Source organism: Alosa pseudoharengus, unplaced genomic scaffold, assembly GCF_046254945.1.
Source record: "Alosa pseudoharengus isolate Yale_2024_CS ecotype anadromous, Long Island Sound unplaced genomic scaffold, YU_APseudo_1.1 YU_APseudo_1.1_scf_24, whole genome shotgun sequence".
Taxonomy (NCBI): domain Eukaryota; kingdom Metazoa; phylum Chordata; class Actinopteri; order Clupeiformes; family Clupeidae; genus Alosa; species Alosa pseudoharengus.
In genome coordinates, this window is record NW_027468689.1 from 9744347 (window position 1) to 9763013 (window position 18667).

General features: G+C 43.1%; 2 protein-coding genes across 2 annotated transcripts in view; both read right to left on the reverse strand.

Moving 5' to 3' along the window:
• Positions 1-214: 214 nt before the first annotated feature.
• On the reverse strand, positions 215-11374 carry ckmt2a (creatine kinase, mitochondrial 2a (sarcomeric)). Its single transcript, XM_076303077.1, has 10 exons — positions 11335-11374; positions 9489-9661; positions 8089-8287; positions 7806-7901; positions 7016-7237; positions 4870-4955; positions 3413-3536; positions 1206-1340; positions 748-873; positions 215-416 (listed from the first exon to the last, which is right to left on the reverse strand). Exons 2-10 carry the CDS (start codon positions 9635-9637, stop codon positions 300-302), a joined length of 1254 nt encoding a protein of 417 aa, XP_076159192.1. The 5' UTR covers positions 9638-9661; positions 11335-11374; the 3' UTR covers positions 215-299.
• Positions 11375-12022: 648 nt separating this feature from the next.
• rasgrf2a (Ras protein-specific guanine nucleotide-releasing factor 2a) overlaps positions 12023-18667 on the reverse strand; it is a 33611-nt gene continuing 26966 nt past the window's right edge. The window contains exons 20-28 of the mRNA XM_076303078.1: positions 18349-18461; positions 17546-17606; positions 16874-16977; positions 16204-16288; positions 15685-15882; positions 15395-15474; positions 15172-15289; positions 14008-14076; positions 12023-13848 (exon numbers count right to left, since the gene is read on the reverse strand). Of these exons, the coding sequence (XP_076159193.1) occupies positions 13753-13848; positions 14008-14076; positions 15172-15289; positions 15395-15474; positions 15685-15882; positions 16204-16288; positions 16874-16977; positions 17546-17606; positions 18349-18461 (924 nt within the window). The 3' untranslated portion in view covers positions 12023-13752. The remainder of the gene's footprint in view (positions 13849-14007; positions 14077-15171; positions 15290-15394; positions 15475-15684; positions 15883-16203; positions 16289-16873; positions 16978-17545; positions 17607-18348; positions 18462-18667) is intronic.

The window sequence follows — 18667 nt, forward strand, 5'->3', positions numbered from 1 at the left end:
TTCAACACATTTTTTAAGAGTCTAGGCTACTGTGTTAAGTTAGCTATCTTTTTGTTTTTCAAACCTCCCTCGCGTATAATAATCCACATTGTTGTAAGGCATAGTCATGACTAACTACTGAGCTTGCTGCCATTTGTTGAACCATAATTAATTCAAGAGAAGGATGACATTTGTTGATTCTTTTAAAAGGTTTATTTTTTGTACATGTAAGACCTTCTGTGCAGTGGTGGTAGAAGGAGAGCTTTGGTCTCCCGGCTGTGCTGAGCCCACACTTTCTCTCAGGATCAGGGAATGTAACCTCACTTCTTGAAATGAGAGACAGGAGCCGGAACTTTGATGTCCTGGCCTTTTTCCAGGCGCTTTTCGCATTCAATCAGGTAGTTGACGCCATCGACGACCGCTTGAACCAGCTCGACCTGTCCAAGGCAAATACAATAGTGGATATACAGTGGACTTAACATTTCTGTGGGCCTGAACCCACTTATTTAACTCTGAGCATCATGTGCTCTCATTAAAGGTCAGCAATCATGATATTTATCTGAATTGCTCAGATAAATCCTCTAAAGGTGTGTTGGCGGTGAGGATGAAATTGTGGTCACCAATACATTCAAGTGTGTGTGTGTTTGTGTGTGTGTGTGTGTGTGTGTGTGCGTATGTGTGTGTGTGTGTGTGTGTGTGCGTATGTGTGTGTGTGTGTGTGTGTGTGTGCGTATGTGTGTATGTGTGTGGGGCAGGCCAGGTCCTCACCTCAGATATGCCAAGGCGGTCGTTGTTTGAGATGTCAAAGGTGTCACCCACAGCAGCTGTATCCACGCCTCCGGTACCGCGCTTCTGCAGACGCAGGTTCTCCAGGATCTTGTTAAAGCGGGCGTCCTAGTGGAGGACACGAACAGACCAGCACTATCAGTGCACATCCCATCACCTCACATTATCTTTAAACTCACGGACGTACACTGATGAAGGCATAATGGTCGCAACATTTATAACTAGTGCTGCTACTGAGAAAGAATATTAAATATTAAATTGGACACATAGAAATAAACTGTAATGGTAAACTGTACAGAAATAAACTTTTGTGTAAAATCACTACACTTTTGCGTAGCCTTTGTTTTATAAACCTTTCAGTCTGCTGAACATCTGCTGACATTTTGGAACATTTCCCGGTGGACTGGTAGGTGGGTGGGTCAGGCGTGGCATGTACTCACCTTGCTGAGTTTGGGCAGTTTGACGTGCACACCTGCCCTCAGGCCGGTGCCCAGGTTGGAGGGGCAGGTGAGGATGTAGCCCAGACGCTTGTTCCACATGAACTCCCAGCCACGCTCCTGGATAAGATGCTCCACCTACACCATCATAACGGCGCACAGAATTAACATGCACACATTATGGGCCAGTTTGTGATGGTTGTTTACAACAACAACAACAACAACACGTTACATTCTCGACACTCAAAGTGCTTCACATGGAAGGGGGCACCTCACAATGTGTAGCACCCACCTGGGTGATGCATGGCGGCAATTATGCGCCAGAACGCTCACCACACACCAGCTTGAGGTGGAGAGTGAGGGAGTGAATGAGCCACGTGTATTTAGAACTGACGACTTGTGATCTGATTTTATACGAATCAAATTATTGAAATATACGACTCACTCTCTTTCCTGCAAGCTAATAGTTCACTTATCTACAGTGACAGGAATTCATAGCTCACTCTCAATGATAGAAGTCCATATGAGCTGATTTATTTCTTCTATCTAAAAACACTCACTCTTTCATATGCTTCAAGGCATATCTGTCCATTGATTAATAATATATGCTATATGCTGGTTGGTAGTTATACTGGCAGCCCCAAAGCCAAAGATTAATAGAAACATGTTTATGTGTTAAATCCCCTCTCCAGGGGTGGCTCCGGGTGGCACAGGCCACCCTTGAGATTCGATTGGCCACCCCAGGTGCCACCCCAAATCCTAGTCTACGATTGGCCATTAACATGGTGTAAGGCGGGACCTTTTTTTTTGATGCACTTGCAGCAGTGTGAAGTGTCAGACGTCAGAAATGTAAGTGGCAAACACGCTTGCCTTTATTGGCCTGCGGCACAATTGAACTGCGGAACGAAAGGTTTCCCCGATCAGGAAATACTCCTTAATATGCAACTTTGTGTAGGCTTAACAGAGGTAGCCTAAATATTGTGCCTATGACGTTGACAGCTTTAAAAAAATATATATATATTTTACTTGTCTTGCTGGATTGAAGGCAGAATGTGGGCTGTTGCGCAAATAGATGAATGAGGGTCGGGAGATTCCGTTAACAAAAACCTAAAGTTTTGCTAACATTTTCTCCATTATTATCGTAAAATATGTCTCCATGCAGGGCAGGGCTGGTTCTAACCTAGGCTAGGCTACCATAATTGGGAGGGCTGGTAGAAATTTTGGGTGGGCAACATAGCAAAGCTGTCAAATTGGATCAAAACTAACATAAACACAAAACAAACACAAAACAATCAGTACTACCTAGCTTGAGTCAGCCAGGGATAGGCAGTATGTCTGATACATGTATGTAAAATACAAAATAGTATTTTGTCATTTTTATTTTATTTAGTTGGGAAAAAATGGCATCATATTTTGTATCAAAATACTTTATAGGTTTGTAGTTTAAAAATAGTGCCAAATTCTTTTGGTAAAACCAATAACCTACTTTTGGTGATGTGATTATAAAAGTGCAAAACAATTTAGTCATCCAATTCAAACACATGGAAGTCATCCAATTCAAACACATGGAACCGGTTATGTGGTTGCCCTGCAAGAAGTTGCACCATGTGCAACATGCACAATGTTTGCTCACATACAGTACACGATACACTCCTTCATACCAACCTCAAGTTTCTTGAGAAAATAAACAAATAGACAAAAAAGCAGGTCAAATTATTGTAACACCTACAAAAATAGATGACCATAGAGTGGGGGAAATGTCTTGGATGAGTATATTTTGTATATCTTCATTTACAGTAATATAATAAAATTGATTATATTTTAATGTCCCCATGATGGAATTTGTTTTAGAACAGCATAGCCCAGTGACAGACAACTTAGATAATTAACTTTAATATGTTTGTATTACATTTTATTTAAATACAAAGACAAGAGTAAGGTATTTGTGTTTTGGTGGAGTATGGTGTTTGCATCTGGTTTCCCTAATGTATTTGTGCTAATTTCACATCTTGAGCCTGTTTCTGTTTATCTGGATGTTTTGCCTCATGCCACCCTTGAATTAATCAGTGCCTCACTAGTGCCACCCTTGTTAAAAATGTCTGGAATCGGCACTGCCCCTCTCCTTTCTCTGTAAAGCTATTCACTGGGTTTTCAGATGGACCTTGACTTATATTGTCAATTGTCTTAATAAAATGCTTGTCAAACGTCACCTGTTTGAGTCCATTGCAGAACCTGTCGAACACTCTCTTCATGTTGCCTCCCTTCTCCATGGAGATGACGCGGGTGTGGTCCTCCTCATTGATCCAGATGAGGAACGTCTTGGTGTTGTTGTGCCTGGAGGCCAGACAGTTCAGAAAGTGATGGTGAGAAGGAGGAGTGGAATGTGTGAAGGGTTCAGACGCGAAAACAGTTAAGTCCATTTTTGATGAATTTATAGAACTTTTTAAGAAATGTTTAACTTGATATCAGTCAAACGGTTGTTGGGTTGTGTTGATTTGATTTATTTTACTTAATTAAAAACAACCAAATGAGAGTTTGATAGGAACAACCTGGAATTGACAATAAAAACAACATGCACATTTTTCACATTTGTAAAGATGGACTTAATTGTTTTTAACTCTTCATATGTCATAATACTCGTGGCAAAGCAGTTTTTTTCTATGGCATTGTTTCAAACACAGACGTCATGGAAGGTCCCTTGCACTGACATAAAAAAGAATATATAAGAAAGAGAAGTGCAATACAGTGCAATGTGATATTTGTTTATAGTGGTGGCATCTTACACATAAAAGGGGGCAACCCTTATACTGTATGTTCCAAGTCATTCAGCTGCAGGTGGTACAAATCCAAATGCTGTATCACTATCCACCCTATCTACTATAGAGAACAAGTATGCCAGGAATTCAGTTCTAATCTAATTCTATTTCCTCACACCCACAAGGCAACTTATTTGGCGTTCATAGCTTCATGTATAACGACACCTCAGAGTACCTGTCCTGAATTGACTCACACAAGCAAATGCAGTGATGGGCAAGCTACTTACAAAATGTATCTTAAATGTACCTTAAAAGGAGAAATCCATCAATTTTTCATAGATCTCTGTTTCTCGAGGTCTCGAGTACTGTTAGTACTGCAGCTACAGCGCTACACTCTGGGGGCATGAACATGGGGGCTCATGAACATGCCCCCAGAGTGTAGCACTGTAGCTGCCTGGAAGCTCTAATTATTGGCTGCAGAAACTCAAGCGTAAAACCGATTGTTTTCGTAATGACAGTACTCGTGACCTCGAGAATCGGAGATCTGTATGAAATTTTCTCCTTTAAAAGTATCTTATAGAGTAGCTTGTAGCTTTGCTCATTACATTTTGCCACTGCAAGCAATGTGCACAGCTTGCCAAGGGTCATTTGTGTGAGTAAAAGCGTCTAATTAAGATGAAACTTGTAATTAGTTCTGTCAGATGTTTATCCTTAAAGCAGTAAGCTATGTAATCTGGCTTAATGAAATTCGAGCATTAAATGTTTCAGTCCAATCTCCGATTGGTTTTGTGCTCTGTGCTCTGTTATCTAACAGAGAGCCATGCAGAACCATGTTAGAAAGCAGTACACACAGCACACATGCAGATTGGGCAAAATGCCCATTTGTTGACGCAATGGTCTAGTGTCCCTACCAGATACCCCTGGCATCAGGCCAGTCACGGGCCATTCCTGCGCAGGTCAGCAAAGGGGACACGGGTTTGTCGAAGAGGAAGTGGTCCTACATGATCAGGTATAAGGTAGGGGAGGAAGAGAGGAGGAGGAGGAGGAAGAGAGGACGAGGAGGTGGAAGAGAGGAGGAGGAGGTGGGGGAGGAAGAGAGGAGGAGGAGGAGGAAGAGAGGAGGTGGGGGAGGAAGAGAGGAGGAGGAGGAGGAAGAGAGGAGGAGGAGGTGGGGGAGGAAGAGAGGATGAGGAGGTGGGGGAGGAAGAGAGGAGGAGGAGGAGGAAGAGAGGAGGTGGGGGAGGAAGAGAGGAGGAGGAGGTGGAAGAGAGGAGGAGGAGGTGGGGGAGGAAGAGAGGAGGAGGAGGAGGAGGAAGAGAGGAGGTGGGGGAGGAAGAGAGGAGGAGGAGGAGGAAGAGAGGAGGAGGAGGTGGGGGAGGAAGAGAGGATGAGGAGGTGGGGGAGGAAGAGAGGAGGAGGAGGTGGGAGGGGAAGAGAGGAGGAGGAGGAGGAAGAGAGGAGGTGGGGGAGGAAGAGAGGAGGAGGAGGTGGGGGAGGAAGAGAGATTGTGGAGGTGGGGGGGAGGGGAGTGAGGAGGGTGGAGGAGGGTGGAGAGAGGAGGAGGAGGTGGGGGGGGGAGAGGAAGTGAGGATGAGGAGGTTGGGGGAGGAAGAGAGGAGGAGGAGGTGAAAGAGAGGAGGAGGAGGTGGGGGGAGGAAGAGGGAGGAGGAGGGGAGGAAGAGAGGAGGAGGTGGGGGAGGAAGAGAGGAGGAGGAAAGAGAGGTGGTGGGGAGAAGAGAGAGAGGAGGAGAAGAGAGGAGGGAGGTGGGGGGAGGAAGAGAGGATGTGAGGAGGTGGGGGAGGGAAGAGAGGGGAGGAGGAGGAGGTGAGAAGAGAGGAGGTGGGGGGAGGAAGAGAGGAGGTAGGTGGTGAGGAGAGTGGAGGAGGAGTGTGGGGGGGGGTAGAGTGAGGAGGATGGGGAAGGAGGAGGAAGAGAGGAGAGAGGGATGGGGAGAGGAATGTTAGGAGGAGGGGTGGGGGGAGGAAGATGTAGTTGATGTAGGAGGAGCTGATGTAGTTTCAGGAAAGTTCTAGAAGCTCAATTTTTCATTTAGCATGTTCAAAGGAGTTTGGTATATTGAAGGAAATACAAAACATGTTGTGGTGCTATTATGAGATATGAAAGGGCTTAGTATGTTAGATGGCACATAGTTGAAAGGCCTTGGGGAAATCATTAAGTTGTCTCCAGTGTTTTTGTTCAGAAACAAGAATAATTTATAAACTTCATGAACATCAATTACCAATACAATGCTTTAGATTATCTAGAGAGCAGAGAAAGAATCAGCAGACTGTTGAGCTGTTGGTTAACTAACAAACTTATTAGAATCATTACCTCTGTAGGTCTGGAGAACCAAATATGCCAGGAAAGGGGGGAGACACACTGATGGATATGGAGGGGTTTGGACATAGTGTGGAAACTACACTAGAGTCTAACTCAGGCTCTTGGCCTCTAGTCTATTTCCTATGGGGTCTGTCTGGCTATTTCTCCTACCAGATTCCACGGGCATCAGGCCAGTCCCTGGCCATCCCAGCTGACAACAGCAGCGGAGAGACGGGCTTATCAAACAGGAAGTGCTCCTGAGCCACGGCAGCATGTGATGGGCAGTCAAGCAATAGAGTGAAGGCATGATGTGATGTGATGTGATGTGATGTGATGTGATGTGATGTGATGTGATGTGATGTGATGTGATGCGATGCGATGCGATGCGATGCGATGCGATGTGATGTCAGTCACCTCCTCCTTTCTAAACCATGACTGCAAGCATGTCCCCATTGTAGCTATAACTCTACACATTTCCTACATTGCTGAAACGTTTTCCACACTGCTTTAGAAACACACCAGGGACATTAGCATACATTAGATCCTTTACAATGAGCATCATGTTTGCTGGATAACTGAATCAGTGGTATTAACTATTGATGCTCTTCCTTACTCCCCTCTTGGAGATGATGCCAGCCTTGACTGAAATGCATATGGGCTCAGCATAAAAGTCACTCTCTCTTAAGCGCAGGTTGGACTTCTCTGTCATCGCTATGCACTGCCTGTGAGCTACTCACGTCAATTAGTCTCTGCTGCTCTGCCTCTGTCATGTCGCCCAGGCTGTAGTAGCGGCCGGCAAGGTCCCCCTTGAGGCCAGACAGGGCAGTGACCACGACGCGCTCTACCTCCCGCCGCTCGGCACGCGTACACGCGGGCGGAAGGCTGAGGCCGCGGATACTGCGCCCGGTGCGCACACGAGAAGAGAGCACGTAGCGGTCATCAAACACGCCATTGGTGAGCTGTTGAAGGCGGGGGGGAGGGGGGGGGGTCACAAGGAGACGAAAAAGAAAGAACAGAATAAAGATGTGATGACATGAGGAAGGAGGAGAAAATGAGAGAACATTGATGTTTTGTGTCCTTTTCCTCCTTCTTTTAAGTAGTAAGTATAAGTATAAGTTCTCTATAAGTATAAGTATAAGTATAAGTTCTCTATAAGTATAAGTATAAGTATAAGTTCTCTTCCTTCTTCTTTTCATAAATTTCTCATTGAGGATCAATAAAGTATCTATCTATCTATCTATCTATCTATCTATCTTTCTATCTATCTATCTTTCTTCCTCTATGTACTACTGTCTTCTACTACACTTGGACTAGTTCTTATCATGTCTGCACTCTCATCCTCTAGCAATACTATTGATTGATGCAGTATTACTGTAATTGCTACCCAAGGTCTCCTCTGGACTATAGCTTGAATGTTAATTCCTCATTTTTGTAAGTCTCTTTGGATGAAAGCGTTTGCTAAGTGAATACACGTAAATGTAAATGTAAAAGTGTGATGGAATGGAGATGGAGAGGCAGAACAGCAACCTTGGAGGAATCCAGGTCCGTGGGGTGTTTCATGGTCTTGGGGTCGTAGCCGTTGTGTCTGTCCAAAATGATTGGGTCAAAAATATCAGCAAACACCTGGGGAAATGCAACACAGAAAAAACATCTGTGAGGGGTGGGAACGGGACAAACGGCAATGGAACTAGGATGCTATTCATTATGACGAGTCTTATGGTCTGCTACGTTTATTGGCTGAATTAATATTACTAAGTATTGTGCTTTCATTTCCCAGTGTTGAAATGTTCTTTCATGTTGTCCTCTGTACCTCATAGCTTTCCTCATCCCCTGCTACCATGCCAACGGTCTTAATGAAGGGATGCCCAGGGTTGTCCACTCCAGTCTGGATGCACTGGTCCAGGGTCCAGTTGCCAGGGGTCTTTTTGTCCCTCAGCTTGGCATAGATGGTTGGGGTAAGGGCACTTGCCATGCAGTTATTGTGCTTACGGAGATCTGGGAAGTCAGCGCTTTGGGGGAAAATAAATCATGAAAAGCTTTATTGTTATGAGCTGTGTAAAGTGGCTGTCCAAGATTAAGTCTAGACTTTGAAAATATCTTTGTTGAGAGAACTCTGTGGTGTAGTAATATCCCAGTATTTTATATAATGTATTGACATTACCACACACACACACAACATAATTCAAAGCAAGTAAATTTAAATATGTATGGTTACAATGTCTGTAGAGCGTTTGTACATTTAAAGGATTCCTCACAACTCCTTTCAGCTGCTCCCGTCAGTTAAATGCTTTAGAGCTGTTTTGGCCAAAAAAGAAACCTAGAAAAACACTTTCATAGCCACTGCAATATAGATTTAAAACATGGACAAATAGACTTATTTAATGATCTTTGTTTTCTTTGATCTCTAACCCAAGCTTCTTTGAGCCTCAAACCTGAGACCATCTTCATTATCTGAATCCTTTGAATCCTTGAATACACCAGACCAGCGCATTCTGTATGTAGCCTACTGTACCTATGTAAGAAGCTAAAGATTCTTTGACCTTGGGGACAGTGCCTATCAGTGATTAGTTTAAACTGAGAAGGGGGGTTATTAGATCTATTTCCAGATCTCTCTCTCTCTCTCTCTCTCCACCTGAGCTAGAGGCTTATGGGTGTACTGTACTGCTGATCTGATCTTTGCTGATCTTTTGTCTGGTGGCTGTGGGAGTATATGGAGGAGGTTGCAGGAGGTCACTGGCCCCCTGTAGTCTAAGCTCCTTAGGTTTCCTCTTCCCACCTCTCGTCACCTTTGACTCAGTTATACTGCAGTGACAGCCAAGTTTGCCCAGGCCTGATGACCAGTGAAACTCGAGAGAGTATCAAATGAATCTGGCAATCTCTTTCCCTCTACACTCTGCTTCTCTCTCTCTCTCTCTCTCTCTCTCTCTCTCTCTCTCCCTCCCTCCTCCCGTCTCTGTTTTTCTGTTACTCCTACACTCAGTGCAAGTTAATGGGAACCCAAATGGAGCGTCTGTCCGTACTCAAAGAAAGGAAACTACTGTACATGCAACTGATCACTGTGTACAATAAATCTCAAAGTGAGATTACACACGTTTCAATGAGAGTGTTTATCTGTCAACTATATAAACCAGGGTGTATGGGTGTGTATACTTAGCTGAGTAGTTACCATAGGTACAAATGTGTGTGTGTGTCTGTGTGTGTTTCTGTCACCTTGGTGGGTATAGCTTTGACCTGTCTCTGGCAGACAAGGCTGCATTGTCACTCAGCATGTAGCCAGTTGCAGCAGTGCCAACGCCAAGGCTGGCCAGCAACACAGCTGTGTTGCGACCACTCAACATCTTGGTGAAAGTCGACGCCATGGTTACAAGTCACAGGGATTTCAACTGGAAATACCAAAGAGAGGGTTTAATTAAAGTAAAACAATACTTTAATTGAGTTATACAATACAAGAGGAATGTGTGAGTAGAGAACCTATGATCTTCGTGTTGTTAGCATCTTGCTAAGATTGATAGCATGAAAGGATTGTAATTTTCCATCCCACTTTCTCACTAAAAACATGTAGCAGTCTTGAATGATCTGTCAATAGACAGGGGTCGTATTCTGCATCTTTCATCTTGTCCTAGGGGTCACACACAGGGCACTCTACCTGAATGCTCTCATTCCCTAAAAGAGAACTCCAGTCACATGACTGTCCTTCTGCCCATGCCACTAGGTCAGCTTGGCTGTAATGCTGCCACATGTGTCAGCTGAAGACCTCACCTGAGCTCTTTACAAATGCACCTACAGCTCCATAACTGATAACCTGTTGATGAGTAAACTGGCCACTTGCTATGGACCTTCCCGCATGTCAGCCAGAGAGATGCCTGTTTGATCTTTAAGTGACACTTAAAGAGACACGTTTTCATGTAAGCTAATGATACATGTGAAAGGTTTGAGTCTCACTGAATGGTAAGCTCTCAGTTAAGCCCCCTGTCCTATTTGACCTCTACCTAAAGATTGTCCGCAGTCAGTCACATTTGGTCATATCCTTCAAGAATCCCTGTATATAAAAAGCAGTAATTTAAATACTGAACCTCATGTGCAATATCCTAAGACATATCCTAACCAACTAGGTCTGATAACAAAAATGAGCTCTCCCTCTCTCCAATAGAACCTTTCCATTTCACTTGACACTTCCTTTGACCTCTCCCCTTTTGAAGTTCAGTTGCGTGATTATGTGCAGATGACTGAATGCCAGAACACTTTGAATCTCACACTGTAACTAGACCCAGTCTCCTAATTTAAGAGTGTGGATACACGTCTCTGTTGGCATATAAGCCCCCCCCATACACACTGCCCTCCACACCTTTAGTTCTACTGCCCTGCCGTGACATTCTGAACGGGTCACATGTGCAGGGTGAGCAGAACCTCCAGCCAAAACACGGGGTGGGGAGTAGCCTACGTGAGCAAGTCGAGCGTGGAGTCCAGCTGACTGTCTCACCGCTTGCAGATTCAGTGGAAATTGCACTGTGCCTCGAAACCCGGCGGGGTGACGTGAGAGAACAGGTGGCTCGTCTTGAGCTTTGCAATGATTTAAGATCTATGGCTTTGGGTTCTCTGGATTACTGGATCTCGCTCTAAGAGATTAGGCTATAACATTAGATGTGAAGGAGGAGTAAGAATAATGGATTTCAGCTTTGTTTATATTATTAGAGGATATCGATAGCAAGGACAAATTCCTATTGTACATTTTATGACTTGATATATTAACAATTTTGATGCCATATGCAAAACCTTGAATACACAACAGTTCTTTAACACTGAATGTCATTCTGATATTTCAAATCATGCACATCTTTGCAGGTGCCAAAACCAGTACACATTATAGATTATACAGTGAAAGCACAACAGTTCACAAAAATGTCCTAATTAGAAACTAGGTGGGGAGTTTACAAGGAAATAAGTACCACTGAGTCAAGCATTTAGTTTGTCTGTCAGTTTAAGATCATGTTAAAAGAGTCTAGGTGTTAGTGAGACAACAGCTGAGGCTGAGTAAGTGAGAGCGAGTGACTCCTACCTGTCAAGACGATGCTGTCTCTCCCTGCTGTGTGACTCACTCCCAAAACCTGCACTTGGCTTGAGGAGCCTTGAAACCCCGCCCCCTCCATCAGATTAAACTACACCACACTGGCCAATCGGCTGCCTCTAAAGCCTCAACTCAAATGGTGTGACCCCCCTTCTGGTTGTCCAAGGTGTCCTTGAGCCCCCCTATCTAGCTTTGGTCTGGCCACCTGCCCCCAACCTGCCCCCTCATGCTAGGCCTCTGCTGCCCCCTCCTCCATGACTGGGCAGTTGGTCCAGAAGCTCAGGTGACCAGGGGCTCCGTTAGCCACACCTCTACTGTTAAGGCTCAGCACAGTGTGATCCCTGTCCCTAAACTTGCATGGGAGAGGAGCAAAGATGTAAAGTAAGTAATTGGAGACAGGAATCCCAGGTATACATAATGAATTGCTTTTGCAAATTCTTGGAACTATTTCAAAGATATTTCTCAACAACTTGTACAATTATACAACAACAGCACTAGTTTGGACACAAAGTTGCTGGATTGTGTGCATGTTGTTGCTGAAACAGATCTTCCAAATTGCTTACAATATGGTGGACAGCATATACATGACATTAACAGGGAAAAAAGAACAAGGCAACAGAAAAAAAGAGAAGAAAAATACTTTTATTTCACATTAAAAATAAATGTTAAATCCCTTCAAGGTGCCATTCCATTATGACTACTGTTGTATAGAAGAATGTACAAAAGCAGACTCCCATTGAGGTTGAGGATGTAGCACGAGTCTCTGCATGCAGACCGTGGCTGTGTGACGGAAGAAGAGGAGAAACAGTGCAAGATTAGCTTACCGAAGCCAATGTCCATGAAGTACCATCAACATAAAACTGGCAGCATACCACATGCACATGAATACATAAACAAGGTAATGAATATAATATCCTACTGTATCAATGCAAAATAGTCAAACAAATCTATAACTGATTAATTAAATACTCAATACAATGGAAAAAATGTCAAACCAAACCATGTTATAAATACGCACAGAAATAAAACTACAGACTATAACAATACTTTTAACAAACATGTGGCCACTCCCAATATCAACCATGCGATATTAGTCTTCAACCAAGTCCCACTTAGCTCAAAGGTTTTGGCTGTATCAGAGCTGCGCACAGACTGACTGCTTCACACGTTCCGAGTGAACCAAAGTCATTAACAAAGACAGACAACTGATCCAGAACAGATATATTTAGATAACATTAATAAAAAATTACTCAAATTCACTTGTTTTCACCCATTAGCAGCATTTAGTCTGTTTAAGAAGGACTTTTAGGAAGTATACAGCATCTATATTTACAGAGTTTACACAGTCCGTACAGCTAACACGCTCACATAAATAAATGAAAATTAAACAGGTGCTTAACATGCGCTACTGCTACGGATCAGTAGATGAATGAAACAGGTGTCATCAACAGCCTGTGGCAGTCATTCGGGCCCAGACACACACAGACACAGACTTTAATATGGAACAGGACATTGTGGGAATAATGGAAAAGCCCAACTTCTATCTGGTTAAACAAACATTGTTTGAGTGAGCATTGGGTCTGTGTCTGTCAAATAAAGTGGAAAGTGTTGTTCTTCCTCATGACAGTCAACAGGCAATTAGTGGGTTAACCATCAGATATCCAATCTCGGGGAAAAAAACACATATTTATGCCTAGACCTATCACCACAAAGCCTTTCTGTTGATTCAATAGGGAACGTTTCTTACAAAAGTTGAAAAAGTCTTTCCATCCTCCAGGTCGGACATGTCAAGGACATGCAGGGCAACAGTCCTCAAATGTAGGGGAAAAAACTCTTGAGAAATACTTTTGGATACTAGTCTTTCTGCCATTCAGACTTGTGTTTTCACTGATCGTTTACACAGACCCAGTCCTCTAAGGATTGTAAGCACCGTTGGACCCAAAGGAAGCTCATAAGCCAAATGATCCCTATAGCATAAGCATAAACTTGCACATGCTGGTTTTTCATGGCAAAGCACAGCAATAAAAACTTACATTTTACACTGAATTCATTTCATCTATCTTTTTAAATGTCCAATATTGTATAAAACCTGCTTTCCAATAATTATCTACAAGATTTCTCAGACTGTACATGCAATATTTACAGAAGGCACTTAACTGACCTGATTTCTTTACCATTCAATGGCAATAATTTGATTTGGTCAAATCCTTTTAGAATGGATGGAATTGATCCAAATGTTGGTAAACAACTGCTAAAAAAACTGTGTGTGGCTTTACAAGAATCATGAATACATCTTCAGGGTGGACAGACTGTTCCCTTCCATTGATTTTGTCCTGCATTTCCAGAAGAGCCAAATATCTTCTATTTTGTGTTTGTTTGTTTCTTGTAAACAGGGTCTGTTGTGTGATTTCACGCAGGCGGTATCCTGGGTTCAATCTTCAGGGAAAGTTCATAGAGCGTGTCCTCGTCCATCACCAGGGTCTTGTCAAGCAGGAACTGAGTGACCTAAGAGAGACCACACAAGGTCAAACTGACGATATTACGATTAATTCATTTGGAACATGGAACATCCTTCTGGTCCATTTCACAGCACAAAAACAAACATCCATCCATCAATCCATCTACAAACCAACAATAAATAACTAAATGTCATTTCCACATTACCTTTGGTTGGTGCTCTATCCTGTAAGGTGTCTGCTGGAACTGCCGGATCTCTCGTATGATGTGGGATATCTGTGGGATCAATAACAGACCATAGGAATTGAAATCTAAATTTGATCAGTCCCGTGGGCTACAAGAGGCCAGGAGAAAGTATGTGCTACGTTCCTACAACCATTTTTACTAACAACAAGAATACACACTGCTTGTGGTAAGGTTTATGCCTGACCCACAAACATGCTGTAATGACCCTTCCTTACCTGCCAGACTCAATGGAGGAGGAATGCACACCCAGTAGAGGTGCTGGCCAGGAGGTAATCAAATTTAGATAATTTCAAATGATCAAATTGTATTAAAGCTAGAGAAGCTGCACACTCTTTATATAGGAACTTGACATATTACCAACCGTCACGTATGTCCAACCTCTTACGTGTATGTGTCACTTAATATTCATTTCTATACAAACCAAGACGGCGGATTCCTAAAGAAACGCAAGCACCCACACCATACGTTTATCTAAATTAGCTATGTACCAAAAATTAAATTTTATCGTGACTCAAAGAGCTGTAAACAGTGTTGTAAGGCTGCGTGTACAAATCCGCTTGGAGCTCCAGTGGAATTTTGAATTGCTGACGAGAATTCTCGGGGCTAACCGTTGATGTGCTGTAAGAAAAGTTGGGGATAAGCACCCACCAGCCCAGCACTAAACTCTGAGCGTGGTAAACAAAATCTGATATTTCAAGCAGTAAAAGCCCCGGTAAGAACCAAACTAGATTTTGTTTAAATCTACACACCTATGGCTACTGAAAAATGTTCATTTAGCAAATGTTATTTTGAAGTATTAAAAAACATTGTTGTGGTTGGTAATTAGCATGTTTACGATACACTTATTAATGATGTTTATATACATGTATACATATATAAAGAGTAAATAGTAATGACACCAAATCTACAAGTTCACTTTTGTCTAAAAACAAGGTCTATATCAGCCCAGATTTGTAACTGTTTAAGGCACTGAAACACATTTAAGAGACTGAACAGATAATCCCAGTCTACTTAAAGTGCACAAGGAGGTGAATAAAGGACAGAATATTTCTCACAGGGACTGGGAGACAGAGAAACACAGCATCTACATCATCTTACAAACCCTTCATACAAACATGCCATTACCATCCTCATTTTGGAGAAGTTGACCAGGCCCTCCTCTGTGAAGTTGGGCGTGCCCTCTTCGATGAAAGCCAGGTCTGTGAGGTACATGCCTAGGTAGGGCACGCAGGGAGGGTTGCAACTGTGGAGAAGGGGGGGGGGGGCGACACATGGGTCAGACAGTCATTAGACAGATGCCAATGTCAGCGCTGTTACATGTCTGGTGGGGCCTGTGACTTGAGCTTACTTTTTCAGGGTCTCCCTGAGATTCTTAAACCTTCCCTCAGATGACACGGTCTTCTGTAACCTGTCCATGAGTGCTTTGGTCTGTGAGACAAATGGTTCCACGTGAGTGAAGTGAAACATAAAACATCCAGTCTAGTTGAAATCATCTTTTATATTTTACATCATGTTCAGCTTGTGATAAATGAATAATCGTAGGGTATTCACACACACACACACACACACACACACAAACACACACAAAACAGGTGAGCAGCACAAGAAACTGTTAAAAACAGCCCCCCAGTCCCCCACCTGCTTGCACACTTTGGTCCATGTCTTCTTCAGCCTGTAGATGGCGCTGCGGTTCAGGGCGGAGGTGATCTCCAGGACGCCGTTGTAGTTGTTCAGGCAACGGCAAATATCAGCCACAGCCAGCCACTTCTCTATGGAGCTGGCCCTGGAGCCCACGTCAGTGTGGGTCATGATTTGAGATGCCACCAGGTTACTCATCTATTGGAGGAGAATAAAAAAAAATAAAAAAAAAACAGGAAGATAACCATGTTTAATTTAATGACTCAGTGTCACCAAAACACTAACTACTATTATCATCATCTAGCATGTTTTACAATTAATGGTGGATATTTCTTGTACTGTAACTTTTAAAAAATCAGGATCAGAATAAATATCTATAAATGCAAACTATTATTTTGTGCTAAATGCAGTTTTGTATGTCTTCTCAGAGAACAACAAAGTGACAAGGACCAATTGTATACATGTATAAGCTACGTACAAAAAATGTGTGTGAAGACAAGAGTGAGGGGTGAAACCTACATCATTGAAGTGCTGGCTGGTCTTCATGATGTACGGAGTCCGTTCGTTTTTGTCCACCTTCATCCATCCCTGGCCAAGGAACTCTCTGTGAAAACACAAAATGTACTGAGAATGACTCATATAATTTGTTTTTGCAAAACTGTTGATCAGTGGGGCCTCATTTAATTACAATAGCCTCTTGACGTCAAACAGATAAAACAGCACATTGGACATTTCAAAATGCAGTGATAGTTCTCTTCTACTACTGTTATTGTCTCTATTAAGGATTAGAGCAAACACTATCAAATCAATATAAATGTCCTTCACAAGAATAATGACGATAGCTTAATTAAAATGTTTGTGGCTTATCATGACGCAAAAGCCTGCTTCATTTCCGCCTTTCCATTTGACTACAGAATGATCCCTGACGTCTGACAAATTGCATCATTACACATTCTGTACACAGACCAATTAAATATCTCTCCCCCCTGACTACCAGTGCAAGCTCCACCCAGAGTGGTCACGACTGAGCAAAATAGCAAAAGCTAACAGGGCTTTTCCGGGAGCCGGCTTTTCCTTTCAGGCACACTTGAGACTGCTCTACTCATGCCACATGGGGTCCTCCTCCTACGGGGTGTGAGCACAGCTGAACTGCACACCTGTCTTTGCACGACCGGTGCATGGTACGTACTCGTAAGGGATGCTCCTGAACACAATGTGGTCCAGTAAGGTGATCTGTTCGGCCAACTCCATGGCTGATAATGACTCAAAGCATTCAGCCTTTGGACACTCAGTCTAAAGGAAACACACAAAAGAAAAGTGCGTTGATCAAGTTTGTGCTGTTTTAGTTTTCTTTATGAGCAATGATATGACATGACATGGTTACTAAACTGATTACACAATTCACCTATACATTATATGCAAACACCAAGACATTCTTAATTTTTTATTTGACTTTAGATACTGAACTGAACTGACTTACATGCACACTGCTCAAACTACAAACTACATGACATCAGTAGGCAGACAGTGCCACGATAGCATTGTACAGACGGATACACCTCTTATTGAGCAAGCCTAACTAAACTAACACACACACACACAATCACAAAGCTATTCAGCAACAGCACAGAGCCTGAGGTCTGTTACCATGGTCACCACACAAGGCTGTTTACCGGAGGATAGGTCTTACCAGGATGAAGTGAAGCAGGGGACAGCTTTTCTGCTTCACAGTTGAAGGACAGACAGATATTAGCTAAAATGAATGCTTTTTTCCCTTAAAATACACCGGCACAAGTCCATTACATTGCAGAGACGGACTAGGTTGAGATGGGATCTGATCATGAAAAAGGTGAAGACATACCATTTGGAGAATGTCCTCAATCTTCAGCTGTGAATCGTCCTGGTCATCTTGGGAAAGGGCACTAGAGCAAGCAATTAAAAAACACATGTACACACATTTACATTACGGTATATAGTTATGCTTCATTGTGTACTATATTAAAGATAAAGAGATCATATAGAGTGTAATGCAATTAATAGTACATTTTTATGCTACATATTTCAATTGCATACAACAGCTTGGCCTTAGGCTTAATGCCTGACACTATGTACAGGACAGCCTAGCTTAGCATTACTCTCTGGAGGCGGGTTAGACCAGCCTATAGGTAGCCTTCAGCTAAAAGAGAGCTATAGGCTAACTTCCAGTGAATTATGCTAAGCAAGGCTAATGGTGTCAGACAGGGAACACACAGAGAAGAGAAGGGTATCTACACTGGGGCAGAGTGGAAATAAGGTTATTTTCCAAAAAGTTAGCGTATTCCTTTAAGGGTGCAGTGAGCCAGGCTCCTTTGGCTGGGATCGGCTCTACCTTGTGGGCAGCCGTGGCCTACTGGTTAGTGCTTTAGACTTGTAACCGGAGGGTTGCCGGTTCGAGCTCCGACCAGTAGGCACGGCTGAAATGCCCTTGAGCAAGGCACCTAACCCCTCACTCCCGAGCGCCGCTGTTGTTGCAGGCAGCTCACTGCGCCGTGATTAGTGTGTGCTTCACCTCACTGTGTGTTTACTGCGTGCTGAGTGTGTTTCACTAATTCACGGATTGGGATAAATGCAGAGACCAAAATTTCCCTCACAGGATCAAAAGAGTATATATACTTATACTTATACCTTAGGATGTTGGTGGTGGCTTTCTTCTCTTGAGGCAGAAGGTCCGGATCCCTCAGAACCTCCTCCAGAAGACAGATCACTCCGGACTTCAGCTCTCCATTCATCTCAAAGTCCTGCCATAGCCAAACATTACATACAATAATATTACACTAAATGCATTATATAGTAATATTCTCCGGAACTATCTAAGTAACTTACAGCAATACAGTGGGGTATGTTTTTTTTTACATATTTACTAGCTAGTTGTACAGTCTTCTCTCACATCTCACGACATGAAGAGGTAGAAGTACTAACTTGGAAGGAAACAGATCATAGAAAA

What these genes read in the sequence shown, in the direction of transcription:
- ckmt2a (XM_076303077.1), bottom strand. Translation starts at nt 9,637, where the DNA reads ATGGCGTCGACTTTCACCAAGATGTTGAGTGGTCGCAACACAGCTGTG. An exon ending in AACTGCCCAAACTCAGCAAG is followed by an intron (nt 874 to 1,205) that starts GTGAGTACATGC and finishes GTCCTCCACTAG; the next exon opens with GACGCCCGCTTTAACAAGAT. An exon ending in ACCGCCTTGGCATATCTGAG is followed by an intron (nt 417 to 747) that starts GTGAGGACCTGG and finishes TGCCTTGGACAG; the next exon opens with GTCGAGCTGGTTCAAGCGGT.